The following is a 9496-nucleotide window of genomic DNA, read 5'->3' as shown; positions in this document are numbered from 1 at the left end:
TGGATCATCTTCTGCAACATAAAATGCTACCAGCTCCTCACCATCTATTGACATGAACAAACTCATACCTTTACATTCGTAGTCTTTCATCCACACTGGTTTTTGAAGAGTTCTTCCAGCTCCACTTTTTTTAACTGCAACCTCTCTTTCTTTTTCAGTAGCTATCTCAGATTGTGACTCAATGACTGGTGCTTCTATCTCTTGCTCATCAACTATCTCTTCTTCAGTTTCCTGAGAGTTTTCTTGCGTGTTTTCTCCTGGAATACTGAGTTTCTCTTTCTCTTCTTCATCAAGAACCTCAACAAATTTGTCATCTTCCACCTCTTCTTCCCAGCTCCATGGTTTCTTCTCGTCAAACTTGACATCTTTGCTGATAATGATCTTCTTTGTTGATGGATCATAGAGGCGATAGGCCTTTGACTCCTTACTGATCCCAAACATCACACACTTGATGCTTTTCTCATCGAGTTTGACACGCTTTTCATAGGGAATTAGGGCAAACGCGACACAACCAAATACTCGCAGATGCTCCACAGAGGGTTTGTGTTTATTCCACTTTTCTGAAGGTGTCATGTCTCCTAAAATTTTAGTTGGACTCCTGTTGAGTATATGAACTGCATATTGCACTGCTTCCGTCCAAAAACGCAGTGGCACTCTCATCCCAAAGAGCATACATCTCACCATATTCATCACACTTCTATTCTTTCTCTCAGCGACACCATTCTGCTGCGGAGTGTAAGCTGTTGTGAGCTGTCTTTTAATTCCTTCTTGTGTGCAGTATTCCTGGAATGCTTTAGAGTTAAACTCTCCTCCCCTGTCTGTTCTTAAGCACACCAAGAGTTCCCCTAACTCCCTTTCTGCAGCCATCTTGAACTCCTTAAATGCCTTGAAAGCTTCTGACTTCTCAGTGAGAAAGAATGTCCAGCATTTGCGACTGTAATCATCAATAAAGTTGATGACATACCTTTTCCCACTCTCTGAGATAGGAGATATTGGACCACAAATGTCGCTGTGTACCAGTTCGAGGCCTCGGCTTGATCTCCATGTACTCTTCTTAGGAATATTTTCTCGGTTCTGCTTCCCTTTCATACAAATCTCACATACAGCCTCTTCAATGGTGATCTTTGGTAATCCTTCCACCATCTCCTTCTCAGCTAGTGTCACCAATGAACTTTGATTTAGATGTCCAAATCGTTTATGCCAGATTTCTTCTTCAACATCGACCACTTGGTTTACCTCCATCTCTCCTCTTCTCTCTTTCACCTTTGCCAATATCACAAACATTCTGTTTGTGGACATTACTGATTGCATTATCACTCTTCTCTGCTCTTTATGCCAAACTTCACACAAGCCGTCTTCTACTGTGATCTTTAACCCCTTTTGTTGCAGTTGTCCAACACTGAAAAGATTATTTTTCAGACCTGGGATATAGTAAACAGAGGATATCACCTGAGTTATACCATTAATCTCCAGACGCAGGCTTCCTTTTCCCTCAACTTGCAGCCTTCTATCATCTCCAAGTTTTACATGTTGACGAAACTTGTCATCAAGCTCCATAAACCATTCTTTCGTACCACACATGTGGTTGCTGCAGCCTGAGTCCAAATACCACACATGTTCTTCGTCCTCCTTTGTGAGATTCACTTGTGCCATAAGTAGCACATCTTCCTCTAACTCAACATAGTTAGCTGTCTTCTCCCAACTAGGGCATTCGTTTTTGAAGTGACCCATTTTGTGACATTTGTAGCATTCGATGCTACTTTTGTCAAAGCTCACATGACCTCTGCTTCTCCCTCCACGGAAGCCACCTCTTCCACGGACATATCCACCACGTCCTCTTCCCCCTTCGATTTTCAGAGCATGTTCATCACCACCAACAAGCTTGCTTAGATTCTGCTCATGAACCAGCAGGGAGCTCTGCAACTCATCAACCGAGAGAGACGTGATATCCTTTGATTCTTCTATAGCACACACCACATATGTGAATCTTTCAACCAGAGTGCGAAGAATCTTTTCAACAATCTTGGCATCCGGCATGTCTTCTCCAAGATTTCGCATATCATTTGCGACCACCATTACACGGGATACATATGTCGTGATTGTATCACCATCTTTCATCTCAAGTACCTCAAAATTCCTCCGCAGCCTCTACAATTGAGCGCTTTGTACCCTCATGTTTCCTTGGTACTTTGTTTTCATGGAATCCCAAATATCCTTCGAGCTATCTTTCTTTATCGTCTTCAGAATCGTCTTATCAATTGATGCAAAGAGATAGTTCTTAACCTTGAGATCCTTGAGCTTCAACTCCGCAAGCTCCGTACGTTGTGGTCCGGTTAAGATCACGTTTCTCTCCGGCTGTAACACACCTGTCTCAATGAGATCCCACCATTCCTTCGATCTCAACAGGTTTTCCATGAGCATTGCCCAATGCTCATAGTCTCCATCGAATTTTGGAATACTCAACAAAGACTCTTTATCACCCATCTCACTTGTTGTCTCCCGATCTCTCTCACCCTCACTCTGTTTCTCTCTCGATCTCTCACCCAATGAATTTTGCTCTGATACCACTTGTAAGTTTCAGAGTCCAAAAATAAACTGAATGATTCGATTAATTGATAAAGTGTTACAGGAAAAGGACTTATAGTAGAACAACCACTTAGCACTACTTCCTAAAAAACCTGCAACTTATATAACTACTCCGTTAACAGCGGAAGACTCAATCCTACGACTTAGACCAATTCAAACTTAACAATAAAACACTTAAAATTTGATAACACTTCTTATTCTTCAGAGATGGGATATTCCTATTTCTAAAACTGTAATGTAAGAATATCGATTATCGATATATATGTATGTATTTTATATGGTCTTAAAACTTTGACGGATGCATACAAAACATAATCTAATTAGCTAGTTGTGGTTATATATAGATAGAATCGCTCTTTAGATGAATCCCATATATATGAATAAGAAGGAATGAGTTTCACCAAACGTGAAGCAATCCCTAAAACAATGTTAACAGGACACATATATTTGCATAAGATCAAGTATATATAATAATAAGAGATTCTGTATTGACTTTACTATTGATGATAGAGTTGCTATTGAAAACAACATGTATATACATACACAGTATGTTGATAAATATCTTCTATAGTATGAGATAAGATAATCAATTAATTAGTATATCTCGACTCAAACTTGCACTCAATCATAACAAGCGAAGCTATCATCACGTCAAATGAAGTATACAGCTTCATCAGGTTTAATACATAGTTTCTTTTAACCGATCGTGATGTCTTAAATCTGAAACTCGATCGGTTTAAAGAAAAAAAATATTGTGGAGCTAAATGGGCTTTTTATTTACCTAAAAAGAGTCTATATATGCAAAACAAAGGCCCATAAAAAACTGTTTACAGTGAACTCACGCACGACGAATGAATGAATCATCAGCCTTGGCTGCTTCTCCAAGTAAAAAAAAAACCTTAAGCCCTCTTTAAAAAATCCCTAAATTCCAATAAGAAGCAGAGCAATCAGAGTTGACGGATCTTTAAATCGGAAGAATGGGTTTGACGAATTTCATAGCGACGGTGGTTGGAGTAGGCGCCGTGGTGTTGTTATTGAAGGGTGACGTCAAGCAAACTGCCACCGTCGTAAGGCGTAACGTCAAGCACATCCGCCACTGGCTCGAAGAAGAATCCTCCGCCGCCTCCAAGTCGTAAGTCCTCCCTCTCTCTCTCTCTTGATTCCTTATGGTTTCTCTTTTGCGAAGGTGTGTTGTGTTGGTTTGGTGGGAATTGTGATTTCGTAAACCGGTCTACTCCCTCATTTTCGATTTTTCGCCAGTGAGCTTAGTTGTTGGAAAGCTTATGGTATGAATAATATAATTTAAGGTCTGTCCACTTGGTAGATTCCATTTGCAGCTGCTAGTAACTAGTAACGAGTTAGTTCGTTAGATGTCAATATAAGCAAATCGGTTCTCTTTGATTGAATTTGTATACATGTATCATCCTTTATACAAAATGATATCTTGTGGATATTGTAAAGATACTTGATTTCTTTTGTGATCATCAGTTGTTTAAATTCTAGGATCATTTGAGATTTTGTAACTTGAGTAAAAAAACATAAAAGATTGATTATGATGGCAGTGTTGGTATTAGTGGTAGATCTGTAGCTTCACTAAGCAAGTTCTGTGTGTGTGTGTGTGTACTAATGAGTTTGATGTGGTTTTCAGGGCAGCTGAGGCCATAAAACCAAAGGAAATAGAGACAAAGATTCCGAAGAAGGACATTCCAAAAGACAAGGATTAAGTGTGCCACTATAGATATAATACTACCAAGAGTCTTTGTTAGAGTCGGATTTATGACTTCGGTTTCAACACTATTGTCTACTTAACTATTTTTTAGCTGAGGTTTGTTGGTTTTTATGTTTTAAAGGGGGTTTTTTTGTATCGATCTCACCTCTTTAACGTTTAAAGCATTCTTGAAAGCTAAACACAATAATATATTATCTCTGTCTTTTCAATTTCTTTTGCAACATGGTTACGTTGCAGCCACCCACCGTTGTAGACATAAAATTCAGCTCTTGAACCGGTGACGAGCAACAGATATCATTGAAAAAGAAAACAAAATAGCTTCAAAAAGCCCATGAAAGGCCCAATTTTGGTTTTAGTATCATCCGGGGGATTTCGAATATTTTGGGTTAATCGTAGATTTCAACTTCCTTAATTCGAGAGATTGGCGAAGGATCATACATACAGCTGACTATGGCAGTGTCGACGTTTACGAGCCCAGCATATATCTCCGGCATCGCTGAACCACCAGCATCATTCTCCTCCGTCGCAATTGGCTGGAAGCAACCGTACGCCACTTCGTCACGACCTCCATAATCATTTCAAATCTTCTTCTACTCTTCATCGCTGTTTCTTTAATTCCTCACATCGTTAAGGTGTTTTTGTTTCTGCTACAGATTGAAAATTCGGAGGACAAAGAAGCCTCGGTTAATCTCTTGCGATTATTCTTGCATCGAGGTGGGTTTTCAAAATTCGTGACTCACTCATTCTAATGTGTTAAGCTAAAATTGATTGATTGGTTGGTGATAATTTTGCCTTACCTTGTATTAAGGTTAGGGATGTCTGCTACCGTCCTCCTGGAACAGAGTTGAATATCTTGAATGGAGTTAATTTCTCTCTGCGCGAGAAAAGGTAGGTTCTCCGTTGCATAAACAGTTTACTTGAGATATCATGTCTAAAGAAGCCTAATAAAACAATTTTGTTGTTTCTCAATTAGTCAATTCCCTTTTTTTTGCAGCTTTGGCTTGATTTTTGGGAAGAGTGGGAGCGGCAAAACTACCCTTTTGCAGGTTTCTCATACGTAGTTATTGACTTCACGCTTGTTCTTTGAGTTGTAGTCTTAGCAACTTTTGATTTTATATCGTCTTCTCTTCTGCAGCTTCTTGCTGGACTAAACAAACCAACATCAGGTTCTATTTGTATACAAGGATATGGGGATGATGGCCAGCCAAAGGCGGATTCCGAGTTGCTGCCCACTGAAAAGGTGGGCATTGTTTTCCAGTTTCCAGAGAGGTATTATTAGTCATTATTTATTATCTTCTGTTCTACCGTATCAGACTATATCAGGTTATGATGCTGCTTGTTTTACTTGGCAAGAATATATTGATGTGGTTTATTTTTTTTATTTTGTTGCGGTCAGATTCTTTGTAGCAGATAACGTGCTTGATGAAATTACTTTTGGTTGGCCAAGGCAAAAAGGTAGTTTGCAGTTGAAGGAGCATCTGACTTCTAATCTCCAGAGAGCATTTAATTGGGTACCTCACTCCTCCTGGTTCGGACAATGGTTATATTGTGGTCCAGCGATCTCGTCGTCTCATTGTTGCTTTCTTATTGAAAATCGTTAGGTTGGATTAGACAGCATCCCACTTGATAAAGATCCCCAGTTACTAAGTGGAGGCTACAAGCGTCGTCTTGCACTAGCTATTCAGTTGGTGAGAACAAATATTTTTTGACGTGTTCCAAACTGTGACCTGTTCTAAATTTTCTTGCCTTTTGTAGGTCCAAACTCCAGATTTATTGATACTGGATGAGCCCCTCGCTGGTCTTGGTATAATTTTGTATCCTGCTTCTTCTAATTCTTGGGTTTGCCTAGATTTATTTTTTACTTTTCTGTTGTAGCGGCAGGTGCTTTATGTCCTTGTCTCTCTGGGTTTTCTGCTTCTCGTTATTTACAGAAGATGTTTTTTTGCTTTGTCGTTCTCTCGGCATATGCTCTGCATGTTCTTTTCCTTTTTGCACGAAAATCACGAAGGTTTCTCATACTAGTTCATCATTTATTTTGGTCTGCACACAGATTGGAAAGCACGTGCAGATGTTGCAAAGCTCTTGAAGCACCTCAAGAAGGAACTGACTTTACTTGTTGTAAGTCATGACCTAAGGTATGCTCATTTTTTTGTATCTTATCGCTTCTACGTTTGTGATTTTGTACTGTTTCTTTCCCCTCATGAAAAGGTATGGAAATTGATACAGTGCCTCTTCTGCGCAAATAGCTGTTCGGAATTTTATTGTATAATTTTTTCCGGAAAAATCGTTGTTCATGTTTTCATCATGGCCTGTCCTAATTTAACTCAGTTTGAGCTCTCATAACAGTCATGAATCCTATGTTCCCCTTTAAAATTGACGACTAGTGTTCCTCTCTCGCTTTTTGTATGAGCCTTGCTGCAGAGAGTTAGCAGCCTTGGTCGACCAGTCGTGGAGAATGGAAACAGGTGGTGTTCTTCTTGCAGAACGTCTACCACTTTAGTTCAATGGTCACTATTGCGGAAGGTCTATACCAGGTTTGGCTCGAATGCTACTTTTTTTTAGTTATTGTTGCAAAAGAATGATATAGGCTTTTACCCCGGCATAGGTTTATTAATGCATAAAATTTAAGATAGTCGCTTGTCCTTTATGGTGGATTGTAAGTTCTTTTGTGGCTTATCAGTTGAGAGAGAGATAGCGTGTCTCTCTTCTAAAATTAAAACATAATTGGATGTGAATCTATGCGTGCATTCTCTTAGTTTTAGTACTCCAAACAATGTATATGAGATATCGTGCTACTATTATAACACCCTGTAACATTTATTATCACATAGAGAGCGTAGTAAACGTTCTCAGTAAGTTTGAACACATTTTCCTTAATCATACCACACAATTCACACATGCATGAAGTGACATAATACACTCACACTTCTTAATTTATGTATTTCTTCTGATCTCTTTTCTACAGCTCCAACACAAAGTCTGCAAAGCAATTATGGATTATATTAGCGGCTTCGGCTACAACCAGAACACTTGTGCATGCCTAAATGTCAATGTATCAAAAAATTGTTTTTCGAATAGCTATCCTACATATGTGTGGAAACATAGAATCAGATTCTTCCTTTCAGTTAGATGAGATAATGCAAACAATTCTAATAGTTGCATGTGATGGTGCACTTACAGTCTTCGTCTGTTTTGATCCAGTGTTCTCCGTTTTTAGTTGAGCGAGAACTTCTCAGCTCATACTGGATACATCTTTTACTTGCCTCATGACAGAGGTTCACCTTCTCGAACGTTAAGTCAATAGAATTTGCTTTGCGGTTTTTTGGATTTTCCATGCTGTTGTATGTTTCGCTTTCCATTATGGAGTCTTCTGGATGTACTTTCTTATGGAAAACTTGTACCATCTGCACTCCTCACATGGAATGCAAGTTTGTTAGGATTAAGCTTTTCATTGGTGCATTTATAGCTTATTCTGCACATGTATAGAATAGCTCTAGAAAATGCTATCAAAGTAAGGATAAATCATCTAAAGTTTGGTGTATAATTCAAGATGTAGATGTATCATGCAGGCGTTTTAGATTATAAGTTTTGAAAATCCAGAGCAGAAAAAGCCAACCTTTTGGAACTTCTTCTTTGGGGAATCCACTTCAGTTTTACCACTGACAGAGCTCCTTGAGGACGGGTGTATCTTTTTCAGTACCTTCTTGACAAGATGCTTTGCGGACTTGTGAGCTGAACTGGTTTGCTTCTTTTTCTTCCCATATGTGTTTTCTGAGTGTTTATCTTGCCCTTCTGTTATTTGAAACAGTTCACCAAGTGATGCCCTTTCCTTCTTTCCTGCAATCTTTGTTTCTGGGAATTCGTTTAGAGAGCCAAAAAGATATTCTTGGAGTGGGAACTTCATTGGCTGATTATCTTCTTCAGCATCTAGTCCCTCAATGGCCTCAATGGTGGATGCAATAGTGTTAGTATCGCTGTTTCTTCCTGATGGTAGGTGGTGTCCTTCTTTAGCTTCAGCCTCAAGGAACTTCTCCAATTCATTGCTAATGAGCTTCAAATCATTCTCAGTCACATCGGCATTATCTAATGCTGGGTCCTCAAATGACATGCCAAATGTCGGTGTTGCTGGTTCATCATGAAGTGTTTCTCCACCAAGGGTTCCAATGGCTAGAAATCCATCAAAGAAGTCACTGTTTCTCTCATCCTTGAGGTGTTCTTCTATATTTTCCATGGGTCCTGCGAAGGAGCTTTCCTGGAACAGATTAACTTGTTTTCTGAATCCAGTATTGTATCTGGAGCCAGCACATGCTGCGGGGTAAACATCTTGGCTATCAAGGGATGGATGGGAGGAAAGGATGGAATAGCTGTTACCTGAAATGGAATTCTTTGTTTTTTAGAAAAGTATGAACATGGAAAATATGCTTTGCTCAGGAAATAGGGAAACTGTGTTGTTGCAACAGGCACGTGGGTGCATGACATTTACTGGATGATACTTGCTTGGGAGAGATCTACTTTAGCTGCTAACACACGCAAATTGAGTAGGTGGGATTTTTATTCAGCTAGCTGACCCCAATCACAATGCTTTGCACACGAGTGCATGATCCTAGTCTTTAATCAGGTCAGCAGTTTATTTTTCTAGAAATGGATGTTTAAGTAGTGATAATTACTCGGCCCTGAAATGCTTGCTTAATTCTCCTAGGATTCAAATACGCTTCCTATTTGTACATATTTGACAAGAAACGAAGCATCCGAGAAGTACAGTAGTATTACCAGTTGTAGCATCTTTCAATGGTTCTTTGCTATTCTCCCGGAACTTATGATGCATCCAGCCCCAAAGCTGCCAGAAAATAAGATTTGGTAAGCGTTAGCTACAAGTTAGTTAACTTTTTTTTTTTTGTAGATATGGACCGTACCTTCATTTTTTTTGCTTGAGTTGCCACACAATACTAGAGAAGAAAATGACTTTTATAGAGAACCATGATTGCTTGAAAGCTCTTGATGTAGCAGTGAATTGGTTGCAACAGTATCTCACGCCTTTTAGCTTGATGACAGTGGTGACCAACACCAAGAAAGCTACAAAATTTTGGTTGGCCGTTCTCTATCAAGATCACATCAAGATCAAGTTGGAGGGCCATTACAGATGAGCCCCTACTGTTGTGGTTACATGACGCGCAAATTCAT

At 39.3% G+C, this 9496-nt stretch overlaps 3 protein-coding genes and 1 long non-coding RNA gene across 4 annotated transcripts; 3 read left to right on the top strand and 1 right to left on the bottom strand.

Annotated features, from left to right (window-relative positions):
* Window positions 3439-4526, top strand: LOC109131297. Its single transcript, XM_019242072.1, has 2 exons — window positions 3439-3718; window positions 4235-4526. Exons 1-2 carry the CDS (start codon window positions 3564-3566, stop codon window positions 4308-4310), a joined length of 231 nt encoding a protein of 76 aa, XP_019097617.1. The 5' UTR covers window positions 3439-3563; the 3' UTR covers window positions 4311-4526.
* On the top strand, window positions 4690-7499 carry LOC104769638 (ABC transporter I family member 11, chloroplastic). Its single transcript, XM_010493898.2, has 11 exons — window positions 4690-4860; window positions 4969-5029; window positions 5124-5203; window positions 5310-5361; window positions 5451-5584; window positions 5712-5826; window positions 5917-6003; window positions 6071-6119; window positions 6366-6450; window positions 6737-6849; window positions 7281-7499. Exons 1-10 carry the CDS (start codon window positions 4766-4768, stop codon window positions 6813-6815), a joined length of 837 nt encoding a protein of 278 aa, XP_010492200.1. The 5' UTR covers window positions 4690-4765; the 3' UTR covers window positions 6816-6849; window positions 7281-7499.
* Window positions 7096-9311, bottom strand: LOC104769639 (protein LAZY 1-like). Its single transcript, XM_010493900.2, has 5 exons — window positions 9229-9311; window positions 9086-9152; window positions 7932-8686; window positions 7494-7719; window positions 7096-7294 (listed from the first exon to the last, which is right to left on the bottom strand). Exons 1-5 carry the CDS (start codon window positions 9232-9234, stop codon window positions 7275-7277), a joined length of 1074 nt encoding a protein of 357 aa, XP_010492202.1. The 5' UTR covers window positions 9235-9311; the 3' UTR covers window positions 7096-7274.
* On the top strand, window positions 8693-9490 carry LOC109131437. Its single transcript, XR_002037073.1, has 3 exons — window positions 8693-8933; window positions 9015-9172; window positions 9368-9490. It is a non-coding gene; the product is annotated as an uncharacterized LOC109131437 (long non-coding RNA).

Source organism: Camelina sativa, chromosome 20, assembly GCF_000633955.1.
Source record: "Camelina sativa cultivar DH55 chromosome 20, Cs, whole genome shotgun sequence".
NCBI lineage: Eukaryota > Viridiplantae > Streptophyta > Magnoliopsida > Brassicales > Brassicaceae > Camelina > Camelina sativa.
This window is presented reverse-complemented; position numbering and strand designations above follow the sequence as displayed.

Coding starts and splice junctions, on each gene's coding strand:
- LOC109131297 (XM_019242072.1), top strand. CDS start 3,564: ATGGGTTTGACGAATTTCATAGCGACGGTGGTTGGAGTAGGCGCCGTG. Junction 3,719..4,234: donor TCCTCCGCCGCCTCCAAGTC/GTAAGTCCTCCC, acceptor TGTGGTTTTCAG/GGCAGCTGAGGCCATAAAAC.
- LOC104769638 (XM_010493898.2), top strand. CDS start 4,766: ATGGCAGTGTCGACGTTTACGAGCCCAGCATATATCTCCGGCATCGCT. Junction 5,030..5,123: donor GCGATTATTCTTGCATCGAG/GTGGGTTTTCAA, acceptor CCTTGTATTAAG/GTTAGGGATGTCTGCTACCG. Junction 5,827..5,916: donor TCCAGAGAGCATTTAATTGG/GTACCTCACTCC, acceptor GAAAATCGTTAG/GTTGGATTAGACAGCATCCC.
- LOC104769639 (XM_010493900.2), bottom strand. Junction 8,687..9,085: donor ATTGAAAGATGCTACAACTG/GTAATACTACTG, acceptor ATTCCATTTCAG/GTAACAGCTATTCCATCCTT. Junction 7,720..7,931: donor CAAAGAAGAAGTTCCAAAAG/GTTGGCTTTTTC, acceptor TGAGGAGTGCAG/ATGGTACAAGTTTTCCATAA.